The sequence below is a fragment of the Oncorhynchus gorbuscha genome, linkage group LG10 (genome assembly GCF_021184085.1).
Source record: "Oncorhynchus gorbuscha isolate QuinsamMale2020 ecotype Even-year linkage group LG10, OgorEven_v1.0, whole genome shotgun sequence".
NCBI classification, from domain to species: Eukaryota; Metazoa; Chordata; class Actinopteri; order Salmoniformes; family Salmonidae; genus Oncorhynchus; species Oncorhynchus gorbuscha.
This window is the reverse complement of record NC_060182.1, coordinates 38,064,217-38,088,172: the sequence shown is the minus strand read 5'-3', so window position 1 is coordinate 38,088,172 and position 23,956 is coordinate 38,064,217. Positions and strand designations below refer to the sequence as shown.

Sequence of the window (23,956 nt, the reverse complement as noted above, 5' to 3'; positions counted from 1 at the left end):
GTTATATTTATTAGAATATTAAATCGGCATCTGCTGTTAACAGTATGCATATGTTGTTGTTCTACTTTGAAAATTATGACTCTCAAGACTTCAATCACCGGCTGTCCGTCTCACATGAAATTTCAGCTTTGAATCAAAAACAGGTTTGGATTCCCCAGGCCTTCCTCCTTTCATCATGGCTAGTGCATTTTAATTAGACTGGCTATGCAGCTCTGATTTGTAGCAAGCCTGCGTAACTAAATAGTTGAACCACAAGATGCAAATGAGTACTGGGTTTTTGGGTTCTTGCAATATTGGAAACAGTCAAGAGGAGGTGAAACTAACTGCTCTTCGTGAATTTTGGAACACTGATTTGCTGGAGAACACCCATGTTCAACATGAGGTCATGTTCAAAAGGTTTTTATTGTGTTTCACATATGATGTCGGTAAAACTTTATTTAGACAGTCCATCCACAGATGCTCCACCAACTATTAACATTTCAACAAACTACCTACTAACCCTAGTCCTAACCTTAACCCTTATCGCAACCCTAAATTGAACTCTTACCCTAACCGTAGTCATAACCCCAACCTTAACCCTTATTCTAAACCTAACCCTAACTGTAACCTTATAGCAAACAGATAGTTTGTTAATGGTACATTCGTCTGTAGAGCATCTACCGATGGACGATCTGGACTGTCCGAATACAATGTGACCCACATATCCTGCTGCGTGGTATATGAGGTATGTACTATTGTTCATGCAAAACAAAAGGGATTAAATCATGGTTGTCCAATGCAAAGGTAGGCCTATTTTACAGGTCAAAGGTAATAATGTACAACAGGTACACGGATTGAGAAGAATATTATAACCATGTTGAAAGAGTAAACTGTAAACATTTAACAGAGAAATGTCGAGGCCTTTTTTTTGACAAACAAATTGGATTGATTGATGTCTAAGTGCATGTTTGTGCCTTTCTTGTGTATAGCAACCATCAACATGTTTCGTCATTGAATGAGTACATGTGAGCAACATCATCTGCAACTCAATTTCAGGTAACAAATATGTGATTTGATTTCATAATGCCGGGGCTTTGATATTCTCAGACAGACATAGTTCAAACTACACATACATCAATGTGTCTTTGTTAACTGCCTTCTCAGCATGCAGGCGACACAATGCATCTAATTGCTGCTACGCTGATAATGATGGAAGGATAAAGCCACAAGTAGCCACAGCTAGAAAAAAACAATCCCACCGATATATTTGCTACCATATGTTATGGTAGTGGATCATCAGCTCTGTGGTGGAAAATCCATAAGCAGCCAAGTAAGAAAGATGCAGCCATGTAAAACAGGAATGCTCGACAAACCTGGAAGAAGTGGGACTGTACTATATCATACACTACTGGCTACTAGTTTCAGTCGTTTGCAGCAATATCCCATTGACGTCAATACATGATTCACGCAAAAACATCTCCCATTTGGACACATTTCACACAAACGTCGTATTCACACACACACACACACACACACACACACACACACACACACACACACACACACACACACACACACACACACACACACACACACACACACACACACACACACACACACACACACACACACGCACACACACACACGCACACACGCACACACACACACACACACACACACACACACACACACACACACACACACACACACACACACACACACACACACTGAAGCTAAGCAGTGTTGGTCCTTGGATGGGAGACCAGATGCTGCTGGAAGTGGTGTTGGAGGGCCAGTAGAATGCACCCTTTCCTCTGGTCTAAAAACAAATGTCCCAATGCTCCTGTGCAGTGATTGGGGACATTGCCCTGTGAAGGGTCGTCACTCCCTGACCTTAGAGAGCTTTTTATGTCTCTATTTTGGTTTAGACCGGGTGTGATTTGGGTGGGCATTCTATGTTTTGTATTTCTTTGTTTTGGCCGGGTATGGTTCTCAATCAGGGACAGCTGTCTATCGTTGTCTCTGATTGTGAACCATAGGCAGCCCTTTTTCCCACCTGTCTTTGTGGATAGTTGTCTTTGTTTGTTGGCACTATAGCCTTAAGCTTCACGGTTGGTATTTGGATTGTTTATTGTTTTTGTCGGCGTCATATAAATAAATGGAATATGTACGCTCACCACGCTGCACCTTGGTCCAGTTCTTTCAACGGCCGTGAAAAGGGTGCTGTCTTTCGGATGGGATGTTAAACGGGTGTCCTGACTCTCTGTGGTCAATAAAGATCCCATGTCACTTATTGTAAGAGTAGGGTAACCCTGGTGTCCTGGATAAATTACCAATCTGACCTTCATACCATCAAGCCACCTAATCATCCCCAGTTAACAATTGGCTCATTGGCTCATCATCACACCTGGTAAAATGTATATAATTACCTCATACCCCTGCACATTGATTCGGGACTATTACCCTGTGTATGTATCCACGTTTTTGTTACTCATTGTGTATTTTTTTTCTTATATTATTTTTCTATTTGTCCCTTGTTTAATTATTTTTTGTAACGGATGTCGTCTGGAGATAGAGAGGAGGACCAAGGTGTTAAGCGTGTTAAGCGTGTCCAGCGTGTTAAGTGTTCATGTCTTTTTAATAAACAAACTGAACACTGGAACAAAACAATAAACGATGAAAACAAAACAGTACCGTGTAGCCCAAACACTCACACGGAAACAGACACCCACAAACCAAAAGTGAAACCCAGGCTACATAAGTATGATTCTCAATCAGGGACAACAATTGACAGCTGCCTCTGATTGAGAACCATACTAGGCCGAACTCAAAAACCAACATAGGAAAACAAACATAGACTGCCCACCCCAACTCACGCCTTGACCATACTAAAACACAGACAAAAACAAAGGAACTAAGGTCAGAACGTGACATTTTTCTACTATTTCAATTATTGGGAAGGGCCCATAAGTAAGCATTTCACTGTTGGTCTACACCTGTTGTTTATAAAGTATGTGACAAATACAATTTGATTTGACTTCGAAATTTGACATTTGGAGAAATGTGTGAAAACGTCTAATTCTGCAGTGATACTGTGAGAGCTTGTTGGGTAGAGAATAGAGATAAGCTGAATTGAGGGGTGGTGGGTGATGGTGGTTGTGTGGGACCTGTCTGTCAGTGTACACGCACATGCTTCTTTTGTACACACAGTCGGGCGCCGGGTTTGGTGTGAAAAGCTGTCAGACTGGGGTTGGATCTAAGCCATGATTGATCACACAGATTCAGGACGATTTCAGGAGGTCTCTGCCATTGTGGGCAAGATAACTGACATCCACATAAATGGGAGGATGGAATATTATGAGAAATTGTTTTTCATGGAGTGACGAACTAGGCAGGGCAAACCAGTTTCTCCCAAAGGGCCACATCCGTGAGATCATGTTGCACTGAGAGGCCTGCCAAAGTCATCCATCATATCACTTAAACCTGGTTTCTGATTAGGTCAGGAGTAGCTTCTCTATGTCATAGGAACACACTTTGTTGAACCATAAAGCTACCCACTTACCTCAATAATCTAGAAGTGAGGACACTGAAGCAGTTGGTCAGTTGTACAGGATATTTCCAAAACATTAGGGTTAGGGTTTTTATGAGGGTTTTTACAAGGGTGAATGTGAGGTTGATGAATATGACGCTGCACAAGAGTCTCAGATTACAAAGATATACACATGCAGCTGTTGAATACTTGTTATACAACTCTATAACCTCATAATATCCCTGCGTGTCTCGGACACCAGGCGGTGTCAGAGACTCCCGCATGTCAAGTCATAGACTGTTCTCTCTGCTGCCGCACGACAAGTCCGGAACCAACAAGACTCTGAACAGCTTCTACCCACAAGCCATAAAAGTGATAAATACAGTAGATATTCCACGTAGCTATTGGTGAACTATTTAACTATCTACGGTACATTGAACCTTTTTGCACTAAATAGTTTGAGTTATCACATAAACTGATGCTACTGTTTATAATATATCCTGTTGCCTAGTCACCAACTAAGGTGCCACCAACCTTCTGTACTGTATGTACATATCTACCTCAATTAGTTCATACCCCTGCATATCAACTCGTTACTGTAAATCAAAATCTCAATTTAAAATCTCAAATCAAATCAGATGTTATTGGTCCGAAACACATGGTTAGCAGATGTTAATGCGAGTGTAGCGAAATGTGTGTGCTTCTGGTTCCGACAGTGCAGTAATATCTAACAAGTCATCTAAAAATTCCCCAACAACTACCTAAGACACACAAATCTAAAAGGGGTGAATGAGAATATGTACATAAAAATATTTGGATGAGCGAAGGCAAGGTGCAATAGATGGTATGAAATACAGTATATACAGATGATATGAGTAATGTAAGATATGTAAACATTATTAAAGTGGCATTGTTTAAAGTGACTAGTGATCCATTTGTTAAAGTGGCCAGTGATTGTGTCTCCATGTAAGCAGCAGCCTCTCTAAACAGTGATTGCTGTTTAACAGTCTGATGGCCTTGAGATAGAAGCTGTTTTTCAGTCTCTCGGTACCAGCTTTGATGCACCTGTACTGAACTCGCCTTCTGGATGGTAGTGGTGTGAACCGGCAGTGGCTCAGGTGGTTGTTGTCTTTGATTATCTTTTTGGCCTTCCTGTGAGATCATGTGCTATAGGTGTCATGGAGGGCAGGTAGTTTTCCCCCGGTGATACATTGTGCAGACCGCACCACCCTCTGGAGAGCTTTGCGGTTGATGGTGGAGCAGTTGCCGTACCAGCCCGACAGGATGTTCTCGATTGTAGATCTGTAAAAGTTAGTCAGGGTTATGGGTGACAAACCAAATTTCTTTAGCCTCCTGAGGTTGAAGAGGCACTGTTGTGCCTTCTTCACCACACTGTCTGTGTGTGTGGACCATTTCAGTTTGCCGTTGATGTGTACGCAGAGGAACTTAAAACTTTCCACTTTCCCCACTGCTGTCCCTTCTATGTGGATAGTGGGGTGCTTTCTCTGCTGTTTCCTGAAGTCCACAATCATCTCCTTTGTTTTGATGCCTTTGAGTGAGAGGTTGTTTTCCTGACACCACACTCCGTGTGCCTTCACCTCCTCCCTGTCGGCTGTCTCGTCATTGTTGGTAATCAAGCCCACTACTCTTGTGTCGGCTACAAACTTGATAATTGAGTTGGAGGCGTGCGTGGCCAAGCAGACGTGGGGGAACAGGGAGTACAGGAGGGGTCTGAGTGTTGAGGGTCAGCGAGGTGGAGATGTTGTTTCCTACCTTCACCACCTGAGTGCGGCCCGTCAGAAAGTCCAGGGCCCAATTGCACAGGGTGGGGTTGAGACCCAGGGCCTCCAGCTTGATAATGAGCTTGGAGTGTACTATGGTGTTGAATGCTGAGCTGTAGTCACAGCATTCTTACATAGGTATTCCCCTTGTCCAGATGGGATAGGGCAGTGTGCAGTGTGATGGTGATTGCATCGTCTGTGGACCTGTTAGGGCGGTATGCAAACTAAAGTGGGTCTAGGGTGGCCGGTAAGGTGACTAGTCTCTCAAAGTACTTCATGATGGCAGAAGTGAGTGCTACAGGGCAGTAGTCATTCAGTTCAGTTCTTTGCCTTCTTGGGTATAGGAACAATGGTGGCCATCTTGAAGCATGTGGGGACAACACACTGGGATAGGGAATGATTGAATATGTCCGTAAACACACCAGCCAGCTGGTCTGCGCATGCTCTGAGGACGGGCTAGGGATGCCGTTCTGGCCAGCAGCCTTGCGGGGCTTAACATGTTTAAATGTTTTACTCACATCAGCCACGGAGAGGAGGGGGGGGCGGCAGTCCTTGTTAGCAGGCCGCAACGGTGGCACTGTATTATCCTCAAAGCGGGCAAAGAACGTGTTTAGTTTGGCTGGAAGCGTGGGGTCGGTGTCCGTGACGTGGCTGGTTTTCCTGTAGATCCTGCCACGTATGTTTCTTGTCTGAGCCGTTGAATTGCGACTCCACTTTGTCCCTGTACCAGCATTTCGCTTGTTGATTCCCTTGCGGAGGGAATAACTACACTGTTTATAAGCAGCCATATCCCCAGACCGCTTTCCAATGCATGGTTCGCGTTTTCAGTTTTGTACGAATGCCGCCATCCATTCATAGTTTCTGGGTAGGGTAGGTTTTAATAGTCACAGTGGGTACAACATCTCCAGTACACTTCCTTATAAATTCACTCACCGAGTCAGCGTATAGGTCAATGTTATTCTCTGAGGCTGACCGGAACATATCCCTGTCCGCGTGATCAAAACAATCTTGAAGCGTGGATTCCGATTGGTCAGACCAGCGCTGAATGGTTCTACTCACTGGTACATCCTGTTTGAAACTGGTACATCCTGTTTCTGCCAATAAGACGGTAGGAGTGAGATGGCGTCGTGGTCGGATTTGCCGAAGGGAGTGGGAGGGCATAGTATGCATCGCTGAAGAGTAGCAGCGGTCGAGTGTATTACCCCCACGCATAGTGCAATCAATATGCTGATAGAATTTAGGTAACCTTGTTCTCAAATTTGCTTTGTTAAAATCTCAGCTGCAATGAAGACAGCCTCAGGATATATGGTTTCCAGTTTACATAGAGTCCAGTGAAGTTACTTGAAGGCCTTCTTCGTGTCTGGTTGAGGGGGAATGTACACAGCTGTGACGATAACTGACAAGAATACTCTTGGGAGGTAATATGGCCGGCATTTGATTGTAAGGAATTTTAGATAGGGTGAGCAAAAGGATTTGAGTTCCTGTATGTTGTTATGATTACACCATGAGTTGATAATCATGAAACATACACCCCTGCCCTTCCTCTTCCCAGAGAGGTGTTTATCTCTGTTGGCGCGGTGCGTGGAGAAACCCGGTGGCTGAACCGATTCTGACAACATATCCCAAGACAGCCATGTTTTCGTGAAACAGAGAATGTTACAATCTCTGATGTCTCTTTGGAAGGCAACCCTTGCTCGAATTTCGTCTACCTTATTGTCAAGAGACTAGACAATGGCGAGTAGTATACTCTGGAGCGTGGGCGATGTGTACGTCTACGGAGCCTGACCAGGAGGCCGTTCCGTCTTCCCCTTTTGCGGCGCTGTTGTTTTGGGTCGGCTTCTGGGATTAGATCCATTGTCCTGGGTGGTGGTCCAAACAGAGGATCCGCTTCGGAATATTCACATATTCCTGGTCGTGATGTTGGTAAGTTGATGTTGCTCTTGTATCCATTAGTTCTTCCTGGCTATATGTAATAAGACTTAAGATTTCCTGGGGTAACAATGTAAGAAATAATATATTTAAAAAACCTAAATATTGTATAGTTTCCTAAGGACTCGAGCGAGGCGACCATCTCTGTTGGCGCCACCTTTAAAAAATATATATATATAGCTAAGTTAGCATACACATTGTGCATGTATTCCTAATGTTATTCTTTTTCTATTATTGATGTTTTTCTCCCTCTCTCTGCATTGTTGAGAAGGACACATGAGAACGCATTTCACTGTTAGTCTACACCTGTTGATTACGAAGCATGTGATAAATACAATTTGATTTGGTAAAATAACATTCACTATCTATGGAAATAATTAAAGTTCCTTTCTTCCATCATCTCAGAACCCTTGGTAAAAACAAAATGGAACTTTAAATCAATGACATTTTGCACATTATTATCGCTGAAACAGCCCTTACATATCCTGGTGTGTTCTCTGGCCCCTGTCCCTTTAATAAACTCATGATTATCTGGTGTAACAAATGTCTCGCTGCCATCATCAAGTCCAGGCGAGGGAGGAGTTTTTAATGTTCAGTTTGTTCTATGGATCGATGTTTGCTGGCATCGCCTCACCCTGCCTGCTCCGTGCGTGATAGCCTACCATTACCCAACGTTTTACGCTCTTCCTTGAACACACGCTATTCAATACAGAGCGCTCTCAAAACCTGCCTGGCATCTGACGGACGTAGTCCCATGGCTTTGGTGGTCCAACACGAAACGAAAAGAAGACAATCCGCCCTAGATGATCTAGGAACGGAGGTGAAAGAAGAATAACTGCTCTGACATCTGTTTTGCCTAGACAACGTTTTCTGACTCTGGATTTTATAGTGAGAGAAGTAGGCTACTCTCAATAAAGAGTCGCTCTCTCTGCATGGACTATCATACTAGACCGCATACCGATTTCACCTGGGCAGAGTGAGTGAGCTACGTGAACTACCAGTTCAAAAATGCCAAGGAGAAAACAGCAGGCGCCGAAACGGGCTGCGGGTAAGAGGACATTCACACCTATCATATTAGTCTGAAACAATATTAGATGTTGTTATTATCAAACTGATATTGTTTATGTTAAAACAGTATAGCAGTAGACTTTGATCTGCATGATGTTTTGGGTAGTACACTGGCCCAAATCGAATGTCAAAGTGACAGTAATACCGGATGACGAAGGTGCAATTTATTCAAATATGATACTCGGCAATCTTTTATAGCCGAGTATCATATTTGAATAATCGGCTATAATTTTTTTAAGTTTTCTGTTTTTGAAGAAGAAGGACATGTGTTGTAATTTATTCCAAGTCGTTCAAAAGTTGTTTTAGTATAACGCAAAAGTGGCGTGTATTGCCATAAACAATTAAGACTTGCGTAAATGTATATTTAATGTGTGCTTCGGGTGGCTGTCCTAAACATTTGAACTTCCAATGAACTCTTTATATCTATAGCCCAGACAAATAGAGGACACAAGCACGCACACGCAGAGAGAGAGAATCTATTTTAAATTTAAAAAAAATATATGATTATTATTATTCAAGCATGTCACATTTTGGTTTGTGCGTGTGTGTGTGTTTTACTGTGTTGTTTATGATGTTCATAAACAATTATTCTTTTTCCTAGATGGATTACACCCGAGACAATCATTGACAAACACTGTAACAGTGTAATGCACATTTTATGTAAATAGTTATACCTGGTTGTCACTCATCTGGATTCAGTCAGCTGAATACATACAGTAGGCCTACACTTACAGTACAATGTGCAAAATATAAACACAAGAGTAGACCACGCTCTTTTGCCTACTGTAGTGCTTTGGGTCATCAGTGTGCCTATGGAGGGTTTATTATGGTGACCGACTCATTTGAGTGTTTACAAACTTGGTTACTAAGACCAGATATGCCAGTACCAAAAAACAACAACTACTCTTTCATTCATCCTTTGTTACCCCACACTGCAAAATAATTATTGTTATTGCTTAGTAATTCATCACTCGTATGATTAACCTTGACTTTGTTCTTGATGGTGTTTACACAATGGCATACTATAGTGCATCCAAGCTGCATTATTAAAAAGAGGGAATCAAAATAATTGAGATGATGGATATGAATGAATTGATGAAGGGTATTATCAGTGGAGGTGGTGGGATGCTGTTCAGTGGGTTTAGAAGTTATCGGTCCTTATTATGGTTGTGATGTAGACACCAGATGGTGATTGTTCTCTGCCAATAATGGCGGATCTTTGTATCCGCTTCAGATAGTGAAACCCTTATCTAATAGACACACTCAAGTGTATGTACACACACACATACACACACACACTTAGAGAGAGAGAGAGAGAAAGAAAAAACATCACCAAACACAGAGACTCATCCTCATATTCATACACAAAATATTTGTCCCACATTCCACTCTGAAAAAAAGCCTTATCCCACTATTATTCTGGGAACTGTTGAGAGTTCCTAAGCGATCCCTTTACACGCTCTCAGCTGCCTCGCCTGTAATCTGGTAAATGTGTCAGCCCTATAGAGAAATAAGCCTTCCAGAAGAGTTTCTTCATTGTTGAGGTAATTGTCTCCTCTTTGACAGGCACATTCATCAGTGGCTTAATGGTCAATCAAAAGTTGGCAGGCAGAGTGTTTTCATTCTTTCCTATCCACTACATTAGGAATACTTAATCAAAATGTCTCCCGGTAATGGCTGTGAAGAGTTCATGACTGACTGATCCGTTGTCTGTGCCGATAGAAAATTAACAGCTCGGCACTGGAGAGATGTGGGCCTGCAGATAAACAAATTGTGCATTAATATTTCATCTTCAAGACCTGGGATGTGCTATCAGGCGGCAGAATATTCCTGGGCTGTGTTGTCATTTCTCTCGCTCGCTTTTTTCCCTCTGTATTCTTGAAAGGTCTTTGCAGCTGTAACTCATTTCGCTTGATGACTTTACTGGGGTTACAGAGAGTGACGACAAATTGATTACCTGGCAGAGCAAGAATGGAGCGAAGAGAGACGTGGGCTGACAGTCATGTTATAATAATATGTTTAATGATGTGTGGAAGGGAACAAGGAGAGAGTGGTATTGAAATAAGAGATGCACGGAATAGGTTTCATTTATATGTAGTGCTCTTGAAGATGTAGTTTGCCTATCCCTCTGAAAATTAAAAATGTTAAGGGGCAGTAAAGACAGTCTCCTCAAGCAACAACACATTAATTCATGGGACATTTGGTTTTCAGGGTGCTTCTCTTCTCCTTGGAGAATAGTACTATTAATAGGTATGTTTGTAAATTTGATTAGATTTTTTTTCAACATTCATTGAGCAGAAGGTAACTTAGTGACAATTCCTTCCTGGCACACTGTAGAACACGCTAAACCTTTAGATTTAAGTAGAAAAGTTCATGAATATAGGAAGGAATATAGTAAACATGTATGAAATGTGTATTTTGGTTTCATATGTTGGATACACGTTTAACCCTATAAGTGGTTTAGTGGACTAAATACATTTCTGAGTGAAAGTGGCCTTGCGTTTATTTTGCGTCAGTGGAAGTATTTATCTTATCGGTTTTACAATATCTCTAGCTGTGCCTCAAACCGTTAGCCCAATTTGCTGTTAACAAGATAAACTGGAGAACAGACAAAGGCATTAAGTGTTGCAGTACCATTAAGTGAGTGACAGCAGCTTGTGGGAATTGGCTAGCTGAAATTCCTCCTAAGTGGTTTGTTCTGGAAACATCTTACCATTAAGGCAGATGTTGTTGATCCTAGTTTAGGTAAAAAGAAGTCCATTGCATCTGTTTGATTTGACATGGATTAAAGGAAATTACACCACCAAATAAAATTGTGAGAAATGATCTGTTTTTCTGTCGAAGATAACCACCTTTGTTATGATCATGTTTTGTTCCAAAAATATAGACTTTGCTGCATGTCTTTTGGTGGCTTGGTTTTGCTCCCCTATTTTAGCTGCTGCCCCCATCGTTTGCTTATATTTGGTGTAAGAGTAATATGGGGTTGTATTGTTTGATCTCATTGCATTTCCACCTGCATGCCATGCCAGTGAGGTGAGGTGACAGCAGGTGTGGATAGCTAATAGTTTGGAAGGCTTTTGTTTTTCTGAGAGGGAGTCAGACAGGGCGGTGCACTGTCTAGGTGATAAGAACACAGACTACTGTGCCCTCCAGCGTACTGATCTCGCTCTCCTCTCCTCCTCTCCCCCTGTGTGGAAAACAGACTGTTATGATTGGTCTTAAGGCAAGTGCCTGACTGCTCCTCAGTCACAACGCAACTGCAGCCTGCTACCGCTCATTCACCTTGTGTTCCCTCTGAGACCTGCACTAGTTTCCAGGCAAATTACACAATTTGATATGCTATTGGGCTGGGTGATTCATGTGGATAATGTTTCCATGTGATCGTCACAGCAGAAAAAGACTATTTCTTGTTATGATTTATTTCCTCATTAAGGCAGACAATAACAAGAGTATTGGGAGAGTTTATTGTAAACAGGCTAAATCTCATTATTTCTACCTGACATCCCAAGTATGAAGGAAACTATGCCACGGCACTGTGTTTTGTCCAGATCCCTACAGACACAATGGGTTAAAGACCGAAATGATGAAAAGACTGAAGAGCAAAACCAGTTCATCAAATGTACTTTGAGGATGAAAAATTGGGAAGGGACTATTATAGATAATATAACAAGACTCTGTGGTGCTGCTTTTTGATGACATGAAGAACGTTTGTCCATGATGAAGTGCAGTGGAGTTTATCTACTTGCAAAGCGCACCGCATTCTTATAAGAATGTAATAAGCACTTTTACCCTGTACACCACCTTCTGAAACACAGTTTACTCTTACACAATGAAGTTTAAAAAAATAGGACCGCTTCATGAGTTGTTGACTGAAATGTGTAGTTGTACACCAAAGTGTCGGCCATATGGCTCTGAAGTCAGGGCTGGATCAGGTATCCACCACCATATGCCTCTCAAATAGATATCCATACAGATCCATATCTGTTCTAATTGCCACAATTCACAGAAGAATATCCTAGATACAAAGATGTCCTCTTATTTCAGCGCTATACAAGGACTTACATGCCGCATTGCATTGTAAGTTACTTAAATTGCGAAGAACATGATAGCATAGAGCAAATGCAAAATGGAGGACAGAGAAAGTATATGAACCATACAAGATAAACAAAAAGCCAAAACGCAGGGAAAATATTCATCTGAAGTTCTCTGCGGCGTACCTGATTTGCTTCTAATCAAATCCTTAATGGGCTTCAATTAAGATGTATTATGCAAATTAACCCTCAGTAGTTACTGTCTGCAGTAGCAGGAGCTATGACAATATTTTGCTAATGGTGTGATCTGCAACAATTACAGAGGAAACTGATTTCATACTGTGCCTCTATGCTTTTCCTAAAGGTTAACAGGCAGTTCAATTTGCATTTAAATGTTGTTCGTATTTAGTTTATTAGTATATTGGAAAGATGACAATTCTTCTAATTATTTTCAGAAAGTTGGAACAAGGACCAAACAACCTCACTTCATTTCTTCATAGGTTTAAACTTTTTTTTTGTTTTTGTAATGTGCTGTTACGATGTGTTATTTTAAGAAAAACTATTGTACTGCTTTCTCAAAATTGACAGGCGTAACAAAATTGATTAGCAAATTCATCTATGAAAATTGCATTTGTTGAGGTAATCAGCGGGCTTAATTGCTACATTGCCCAAGCCGGCTTAAAACACCTCATCTCTATAATGCCAGAGGAATAGGAAGTTGGACACCTTGCACTTTCATTTAATATGAGCACTGATTGCCCGTCTGGCTGTTTTATAGCTGACACCTTTCGTGAGTCGTTCCACAGTGTAATTACATAGGACCTAATTTGATGAATCAACTCAATACTCTGTCGTCCAGGCTGACCTCCCTGGCCTATGCTCTCCATTCTCTAGACTGGTGTCAAACGGTGGGGCTTTCACTTTTGAAATGTTCACCAATTCAATCACATTTGGTGTCTAGAAGAACGATGCTGGGACCTGAACCTCTTAGTATACCACCGATCCAGGAATATACAGAGGCCAATAAAAACAGGATATTTCCAATGTCAATTACTGTATACATATTGTATTTGACAACCAATCAATTCCTTGATTCCCTAAGCAGAACCATATATCGATTTCTTCTGATGTTTGCCATTTTAAACCATGTTCTTATGGTAGCTTCGGTTCATAATGTCAGTTAATGGGCCTCTTTAATAACACATGGTAGTAAAGATTCATACTGTACAATATTCCTTCAAATGTGACATGGTTGGAAATACGTTAAATGTAGTACGAGTACCCATACAATGTGATAATGTAAGACTATCCTTGCTCTTCACTTTCCATTGGTGTGCTTTTCAAGCCTTGAGAATTTGCCTGCATTTGCTGAGCCAGTCTGTTGAAACTAACATCGTAATTGAGACTCATTAAATAGCACTGACAGCTTAGGTGTCCGTGTTGAATATAGAATAATTCTGTTGTACTTGCAACTTGATTAAGAGGACCCAGAGAACATATTAATGTTGTATGCCTTGGTCTTCCCTGGTATGTGGAATTCTTAAGTAAATCATCAAAGGGAATAACCTGTATAATGACTTTGTACCACATATGTACATATTAGGTAACAGTTATAGGTTACTTACGTGCATAGTACTTATCACTGTTATTTCCGCTTGCAATAAAATACAATACTACACAAACGATTGAGTAATTACTGCATACGTTAATAATATGTATGTAATAACTTGTAATATGTATGTAAAAGCTTGTAATAGCCTGTTACTTTGTAATTACACACGTTTTTCCACTGGTAGTTACTCTGGAACGTAACTTAAAGTGTCACCGTGAATACTCAACATACTCAACATACAGTAACAGGCTTCCCATTCGCATGCAACCTAACATGTGAATCATGTTAAGTTATTATTGTATTTATTCTTGCAGGTCACAATGTATTTTCTTAGCTACAAGAACAGAGTCGAGACAGAGTTTTGAAAAATATGCATCCTGTATCATCTAAGCTAGCAATGAAAGGAAATTGGAGTTGGTTCAAAATGTACTGTCCTTGTAATTAGCGTATGATGAATGGTATAATTTAAGGAAAGAAAATGTATGCGGGCAAACCCAAGATATAATGATTCTGTTGCATTTTGATACACTATGAAGATTGACTAATTCCACTTAATATCCCAAGAAATCTATGATAGCAAGTCACTCAGTAGATATTTTCTAACATTGTTATAGTCTTGTGGTAACCTGTCTCACATGTGTGATACATGAAAAGGGCATAGATAGTATATTTTATATTTATGAGGATATGTTATGCTTCTGTTTAGAGACCAGTGCAAAAACATTTTCAAATAATTTAGCTGGAAGCAGCAATGAACGGGGTTCACAGGAAGACAGAAAGGACACAAGATCAGTTGGATAACAAAGCATGCACTCTATCATGTAGGAACTATCTTCCTTTATGTGCAATCAGTGAAAGCATTGCCCCATGTTTATCTCATAATACCACAAGGATGACACAAGTGAAGTAATAAACTAGTGCTGTAGGTTGGTTATTATTTTCAAATTTACTAGAGGCTAATTCATTGAGTATACATGTACTGAACAAAAAAACGCAGCATGCAACAATGTCAACAATTTTACTGAGTTACAGTTCATCAGTCAATTTAAATATATTCAATAGGCCCTAATCTATGGATTTCACATGACTGGGCAGGGGCGCAGCCATGAGTTGGCCTGGGAGGGCATAGGCCCACCCACTGGGGAGCCAGGCATAGCCAATCAGAATGAGATTTTCCATGCAAAAGGGCTTTATTACAGACAGAAATACTCCACAGTTTCATCAGTTGTCTGGGTGGCTGGTCTCAGACTGTCCTACAGGTGAAGAAGCCGAATGTAGAGGTACTGGGCTGGCATGGTTACACATGGTCTGCGGTTGTGAGGCTGGTTGGAGGTACTGCCAAATTCTCTAAAACTATGTTGGAAGCAGCTTATGGTCTAGGAATTAACTCTGGCAACAGCTCTGGTGGACATTCCTGCAATCAGTATGCCAATTGCACACTCCCTCAACTTGAGACATCTATGGCATTGTGTTGTGTGACAAAACTGCACATTTTAGAGTGACCTTTTATTGTCCCCAGCACAAAGTGCACCTGTGTAGTGATCATGCTGTTTAGTCAGCTTTATTTAGCACACCCATCAGGTGGATGGATTCGAATATTTTTTAAGTATTTTTAGCATTAGCATATGTGCTAACGTGCATCTATAGGTACAGTGTAGCCATATTGTTATGCAGCATCTATTTATCAAAACCATTAAGATGTAATGAGTGAATCTGACATATGGATGACATATGGATCATGAGAAGAAGATGATTGCAGATGATTTTAAGCATTTAGCGTGACCTATGCAATAATGAGTTGTTAATAGTTTCCTTGTTGTTTGAGATATCAATACCAAATTCAGCGTGGTTCATCTTAGGGATGACCATGCTTTTGATGTATTTTATTGGTATATTTTAGCTTATTAGCGCATGGTATAATCTCTAGGTCAAACCCGGTGATAGCTATTATGCTTATAACATTGCCCCCTATAGGCCAATCATTGCCATTATTTTTTTTACCAACTTACTCATGGCCTCTACTTTCTGTGTGTCAAATTAGAAAAAAAAGTTCCCAATCTATGCTTGAGTTATTTGACCATGTCATAAAAAAAGAATAACAATAGGTTTCAGAGCTTCGCTGCGAACCCCTGATTATTTAGTCATTTTCCTAGCCTTTTCCTCACCTCTTCTTTAAGATGATCATCTCACACATAAGAAAGAACATTAGCTGTCACCAGGAAAGGTTCATGTGGGTGTTGGATGCCGTGATGATGTCACAGATGAGATTTAGAGAACGGCAAATGTTTCATGATTGATTGGACAAATGCATTTCTGGCATTTCTACAACGTTCTAAATAACACCCAGGCAACTTTTTCCAAAGAACTAGTTGGTTAAAAAGGTAGGTACTGTGATTGAAAGGGGATTGAATTCATATGAAACCAAAGTAAAGATTTTTGTTATTGGATACAAGTCTTCAAGGTAACATTTATCTATTGAATACCTATTAATACCACTTACTTTATTAATAACAAATTAGTAACTGATTATCCACGTACAATACAGTATGAGCAGATATAGATTAATCTATGTCCTCTGATACAGGAATTTCAGGGAAGAGTTGGACATTGGACAGATGCAGGCCCAATACACGGTCAGACAGTAGGCCACAGAGACTTTGAATATGTGAAAATGTAATGACTTGTGTACTAACTTTACAGTTTTCTGTACTGCATAAAGTATATTGTGTTGTTTGTGTATTTGTATGCTGAATTTCCATGTAAATGGGCAATAAAGTATATTGTATCCTATCCCCTGTCGGTTGTCCCTGTGTTCCCTGCTCGTCATATTTCACATCACGTAATGTACATTCAAGCGGTCACTAACCAGCATAAGTTATGCTGTCAGGCTAGTGAAGTATCTCCACCTTTCTCTTCCTGTCTTTCAGATTGTACTCATAAACCAAAAGCAGTCGGGAAAAAAACGTTTTGAAACAGTGAAACAGGGAGTTAGTACCTGAACCTGACTGATAAGGAACACTCATTTCATTTTCTGTGGTAAAACGTTTTGCTGTACTGAACATGGAAATGAACTGAGTGAGAAGGCGGGTGACGTCTGAGAGCTAACTAGATCGTCTGGTCTGATGATGGCAAATAGTCTGAGGGGCCTGTGTGTGTGTGTCTAGGCCAGGGAGGCAGGGCTTTGTGGGATCAGCACTCTAATACCTGCCATTACACTGCCAGAGGGAGTCATTAAGGGTTAGCAGGATCCTGTTCCACATCATACTGTAGTTCAATTAATTCTGAGGGATAACGACAATGTGCATTTCAATGGAAACCAGATCGAGATATTTCTCAGGCGTTTCCTCTGTTGTACCCTGAACATACAGTGTCGATTTGTATGTGTTTCAATAAAATGTCAAATAGGGAAAAGGGATATTATATTAATAGAATATAGGAAGTTATTATTTTTTTTAAATCCATGACTAATCTTTGTTATTTATTGTTTCCCTTTACACTTTTTTGAGTACCTGTAGTTGTTTAGGTATACTCTGGCATTAAATATTAGCATTGTGCTAACAGTGACGTGATCAGAAACTGTTGTAGGACGTCTTGTTGTGGGAGCTCAGCATTCTCCTTTTTGTTTGATCGAATTACCTCACAGATCCCTCAGGTCATTTTGGGAAGTTCTGGAAGATTGGCCATTTTCTCCATGACTGTCTGTGGTATAGTGTTTGGGACAGAGGAAAGCCATTGTGTCTGGTGGTGAGAGTGATCATATTTGGATTCAGCCACGAACCTTGGCCATAAGCCACAACAATCGTCTGTGAGTCTGTGAGTGACATGACCAGAACTCAGGGCTTTGGTGTCTCTTTGGTAACCGTTGCCTGTGGGGAGATCATCTCCACGACAACGTCACAGAGGTCATACACAGATCATAGCCCATCGCCCGGAGCCATGACATTAACACTGGACTGGCTCTTTCTCAGCTGAACTGCCTATCCCTTCATATCTACTGTACTATAAACATGCATCTAAACGGTCTGAACCTCTATCATTGTTCTGTTTTCAGACAGACTGGGTTCAGGTCTGTTTGTATCCAACAACAACCATGGCATGTATGTCAGCACAATATATGTATTCATACACAGCCCTGTAAGGCTGGCTGAAAGAGGCTTTTAGTGACAGGGGTTGATTACATTTGAAAAAGGGATTGGCTGTGATTGGCTGTTTGATACGTGAAACTATATACCAGATGGAACACATTTGATGTAGTTTATATAGATCGGGGGTTTGTTTGTAAACAATGCAGGCCTATCCATCTTACATTTTAACTGCATTTCCATCGTATTTTGACAACACTGTATTTTTGCGCATGTGTTTGTGTGTGTACGTGCATATACATACATGTGTGTCTGTTAGCATGTTCCCTGCATGTAGCCCTCTCACCCTGGCACGGACCCAGCTGAGAAGGTTCCGGCTGTGTCCAGGCGCATTCTTTAGGGACCTCATCAGGCACTGAATTTCCTTCCCCACTCTCCCTCTCCCTCTCGCCTGCCGGAGGGCATCCATATTCATTTCCTTCTCTGATTTGGGGGAAATGATGAAAGGCGAGTTTCTCCCCCCCCCCTCTCTCTTATTTCCTGCCAAGTTTGCCTGCGTAACTTTACAACACAACGTAAATCTGAAAAGACCTGCCCACTCATTCCCATTGGATTTGGACCCTAGATTATTTACACATGATCGTCATGCCACACCAAGGGGAAGAAGGAAAGCTCTATGTTAGGATGGATGATTACTGAGTGTCGTGTTGGGGAAATGACTAAGTGGAAGAAAATGTTTGACCTCTTTCATTTGAGATCCTTCGTATTTAGAGCGTACAGGTTCTCACTGAAAAAATGTGAAATTACATTCTTCGTTGCTTTATATAATAAAGCTATTAGTGCCTGATGATATCATAGAGATAACTGTGATGGTTTGAAATAAATAGCCAACCCTATCATAAGACTGCTGGCTGTATATTACTGAGGAAATGAATGGTAATGAAAATAACAGTCAGTCAGTCATGTTACTCAACTCTGTAATTACTGGCATACTTTGATGATATGACACAGACAGTATACGCATCACCCTATTTATCCAAACCTCCGGTGTCATCAGCACAAAAAAGTATCCTTCCCCCTCTTCTACATATGCAGGCCTGGGCTGGGTGGCTTCGCTATAGCTCTGTGATTCTGTATGGTTGCCATGTCAACTCTAAACACACATACACACAACCTCAACGCCTTAGCTTTGAGAGGATCATCTCCACCTCTGGCTCCGATCATGAGGGGTCTCTGTCTCGGCTCTGTTCAGTCAGAGAGGAATGTGCTCCCTGCTCTCTGCCTCCCTCCCGCCTTCAGGCACATTGAACAGAGTGTTTGCGGTCTGCAAACAGCCCACATTGATCATTATTCATGACAGAAAGTCATATGATGGTTTATGCTTATTCTAGCAAGAACAGAACCGTGTGTTTTTGATCTGAGTAACAGAAACATAACTACAGTTACTGTAAAGACACCTCCTTCTTCTTTGAAATAGGTGATGTGATTCATATTAACAGTCATAATGTAGTACCTACTGTATTGGCAGCTGTGACAGTTATAAAGGCCAGATTCAGATTACTAAATGGAAACTGAAACTAAATATAATAGAAAAATAGTATAATTACAGTGCCTATATACGTTTTTCATTAGTAATGGAATCGTACACAGCAAATTTGAGGTCAGAATTTTAACAGCCACGGAGTTAAATTGAACACCTTCAAACTTTTCTTAGAAATTTGATGTGACCCACCAAAATAGTGTTAAACTATTGGGATGGGGGGAGGTTGTTGTTGTCTGGTTTGTCAAATGATTAGTAATTCTCATCAGAATTGAGCCTGAGGAAGGATATCCAACAATTTGAGTATTCAGTATTCAGACCCTTTGCTATGAGACTCGAAATTGATCATCCTTGAGATGTTTCTACAATTTGATTCGATTCCACTTGTGGTAAACTCAAATGATTGGACATGATTTGGAAAGGCACACACCTGTCTATATCAGGTCCCACAGTTGACACTGCATGTCAGAGCAGAAACCAAGCCATGATGTCAACTGAATTGTCCGTAGAGCTCCTAGACAGGATTGTGTCGAGGCACAGATCTGGGGAAGGGTACCAAAAAATGTCTACAGCATTTGAAGGTCCTCAAGAACACAGTGGCCTCCATCATTCTTAAATGGAGAGGTTTGGAACCACCAAGACTCTGGCCGCCCGGCCCAACTGAGCAATCAAGCAATCAGGGGAGGAGGGTCTTGGCCAGGGAGGTGACTAGGAACCCGATGGTCACTCTGACAGAGCTCCAGAGTTCCTCTGTGGAGATGAGAGAAGGACAACCATTTCTGCAGCACTCCACCAATCAGGCCTTTATGGTAGTGTGGCCAGACGGAAGCCACTCCTCAGTAAAAGGCACTTTACAGCCCGCTTGGAGTTTGCCAAAAAGGCACCTAAAGGACACTCAGACCATGAGAAACAAGATTCTCTGGTCTGATGAAACCAAGATTGAACCCTTTGGCCTGAATTCCAAGTGTCACGTCTGGAGAAAACCTTGTACCATCCCTATGGTGAAGCATGGTGGTGGCAGCATCATGCTGTGGGGATGTTGTTCAGCAGCAGCGACTGGGAGACTAGTCAGAATCGACTGAAAGATGAACAGAGAAAAGTACAGAGAGATACTTGCTCCAGAGCACTCAGGACCTCAGACTAGGGCAAAGGTTCACCTTCCAACAGGACAATGATCCGAAGCACACAGCCAAAAAAACGCAGGAGTGGCCTCGGGACAAGTCTCTGAATGTCCTTGAGTGACACAGCCAGATCCCAGACTTGAACCCGATCATCTCTGGAGAGACCTGAAAAATAGCTATGAAGTCAAACTCCCCATCCAACTTCACAGAGCTTGAGAGGATCTGCAGAGAAGAATGGGAGAGACTATAATCACTGCCAAAGTTGCTTCAACAAAGTACTGAGTAAATGGTCTGAATACTTATTTAATCATTTTTAGAATACTGCTGTAAACGTAGCAAAATGTGGAAAAAGTCAAAGGGTCTGAATACTTTCCGAATGCACTATATGCACAAACTGTTTCAGATGAGAAGCATGCAGACGCCTTTCTGTGAGCGAAAGAAGGTGTTGTGTTGAATTGGTGTGTGGACAGATATGAGCACCGTAGGGGTGTGACTGTGAATGTCTATCTTGAGTCCTCTCTCTGCAGGGGCAGAAGGCAGTAGGTTGTGGGCAGTAGGCTGGCTCTGGCGTCAGGCACTGAGCTCCGGCCTGTGCTGTGAGTAATTGACCTGCTCTGATAACTCCTCTGAATGGTATAATTCAATGTAAAAGATGCACTGTCACCAAGAGGAGCTAACTGTCTCCCAGAAATATATGGGTGCAATTTTCGAAATAGCTTTATAGCAATTCTTGGTGAGGAGAGCGAGATAGTGATATTACTGCAGCTGAACACCATCTAGCACGTTTCCCCTCTGTATCTCTCTTCCTCTATTGAGTATTGTGAAGGATCGCATAGCCCATACATTTTAGATAAGGGAATATTTGAAAAGGTACTTCAGTACAGTGCAGGATAGGAGAATGAAAAGCCACCCAAACATAAAGCCTCATTACCCATTTATACTGTATATTCTGTCACTGTTGTAGCTAAAGGCATCATACAGTTTCCTGGTCTTCTGTTAAATTACTGTAGTTGTGGCCCTTGGTAGTAATGGTGGTGTTTTCTCCAGCCACGACTTGTTTACACCTTATAATATGAACCTAAATTGTGTGATCCGTTTGTATTATGGTCGATATTTCCATATTATAAGCACCAACGTCACCATAAATAACTGTTTTATTTCTGAAATTAATTCAGTTACTACAATGTAGTAGACTTTCCCACACAAAATAGGAATGTGTGCCAATGACTATGTGGTGCACAAAATACATTGGAATTACAACTGAGATTAGGATATATTACTTTTTCTTTAAATGTCATCTACAAAAACGTTCCCTACTAAAGGCAACTGGTTCTTTAACAATCAAGGTGCATTCAACTGTCTTTTTTATTAGAAGGAACAGCTCATCGTTGAACCCAATGAGCGATCATTCTGGTGTCTTTACTCGTACCAAAACAGAATGTGAACTCCTAAATAATAGAATTAGATGCAGTATAGCGCATCCCATAAATCGATGTTGACCCAAGCGTTTGAACAAAAGGAACACTGTTACATTGCCCATGTTAGAGAGCTGAGGCCACTCCCCTCTCTGGCTCCAAGTGAATACTCTCCTTTAATAGTATGATGGGTGGTAGCTGAAGAAGTGGCTCATTTTGTGGGTTGAGGGAGAGAAGAGGTAGGATGGGGTTTCTGTGACTGGCAGCAATCAATCACTGTGTGAGCGCAGGCTAATGAAGCGGCCTGTGGTTTATTAAAGGGCTAGCAGGGAAAAGATTACTGCGGGGCCTGGATTTCCCAGAACCAAACAGAGGATGGATACAGACAAGACAGACAGACAAGACTGGGCTGCTGTAGCTGACGGTTAGAGGGCCAGCCATAAAGCAATCAAGGTGTTTACTCAACACTGGCTCCTTTTATGTGACCTGGGTGTGAATGTGAATGCTAAGCTTTATACATTCTTTCTTTTAGTAGGAGGAGAGGCGAGAAAATCCAAATAACATAAACATCGTGTTGTTTGTGGATGTTTAGTCTTCGGAAAGTATTGACTTTTTCCACATTTTGTTGGTGTTACGTCCTGCGTTTAAAATGGATGAAATTGAGATTGTTGTTGTTGTTGTCACTAGCTCACACACACACACACAACTCCATCATGTGAAAGTGGAATTGTGTTTTGTTTTTATTATTTTACAAATGATTTGTAAGTTAAAAGCGGAAGTGTCTTAAGTCAATATGTATTCAACCTTTGTTATGGCAAAAGCCTAAATATGTTCAGGAGTACAAATGTGCTTAACTAGTCACACAATAAGGTGCATGGATTCACTCTGTGTGCACTAATCGTGTTTCACACGATTTTTGAATGACTACCTCATCTCTGTACCCCACACATGTGTAAGGTCCCTCAGTCAAGCAGTGAATTTCAAAAAGATTCAAGCAGACCAGGAATATTTTCCAATCCCTTGCAAAGAAAGAAACTTATTTGTAGATGGTTAAAAATAAATAATACATTGAATATCCCTTTGATCATTGTGAAGTTATGAATGACCTTTGGAGGGTGTATCAATACGCCCAGTCACCACAAAGATACAGGCGTCCTTCCTAACTCAGTTTCCGGTGAGGAAGGAAACCACTCGGGGATTTCACCATCAGGCCAATGGTGATTTTAAAACAGTTAGAGTTTAATGGTTGTGAAAGGAGAAAACTAAGGATGGATCAACAACATTGTAGTTACTTCACAATACTAACCTAATTGACAGAGTGAAAAGAAGGAAAATATTCCAAAACGTGCATCCTGTTTGCAATAAGGCACTAAAGTAATAGGTGCAACAACATTTGGCAAAGCAATTAAACGTTTTGTTCTGAATACAAATGGTATGTTTGGGTCAAATCCAATACAACACATTACTGAGTACCACTCTCCATATTTTCAAGCATAGGGGTAGCTCCATCATGTTATGGGTATGCTTGTAATGCTTAAGGACTGGTTTTTTTTGGGGGGATAACAAATAAATGGAATTGAGTTTAGCACAGAAAATCTGGTTCAGGCTTCTTTCCACCAGACACTGGGAGATGAATCCACCTTTTCAACAGGACAATAACCTAACACAAAAGGCCAAATCTACACTGGAGTTGCTTACCAAGAAGACAGTGAATTTTCCTGAGTGACCGAGTTACAGTTTTGACTTAAATCAACAACCAAATCGAAAAGTTTGAAAACATTTATTTACAGAAAAATGGCAAATGTTGCACAATCCAGCTGTGGAAAGCTCTTAAAGACTTACCCAGAAGACTCACAGCTGTAATTGCTG

The 23,956-nt window shown here is 41.1% G+C and overlaps 1 protein-coding gene across 1 annotated transcript in view; it reads left to right on the top strand.

Moving 5' to 3' along the window:
* The first annotated feature begins 7,802 nt into the window (after positions 1-7,802).
* The window catches only part of LOC124046019 (teashirt homolog 2), a 43,575-nt gene continuing 27,421 nt past the window's right edge, over positions 7,803-23,956 (top strand). Inside the window, exon 1 of the mRNA XM_046365941.1 lies at positions 7,803-8,266. Within this exon, the coding sequence (XP_046221897.1) occupies positions 8,227-8,266 (40 nt within the window). The 5' untranslated portion in view covers positions 7,803-8,226. The remainder of the gene's footprint in view (positions 8,267-23,956) is intronic.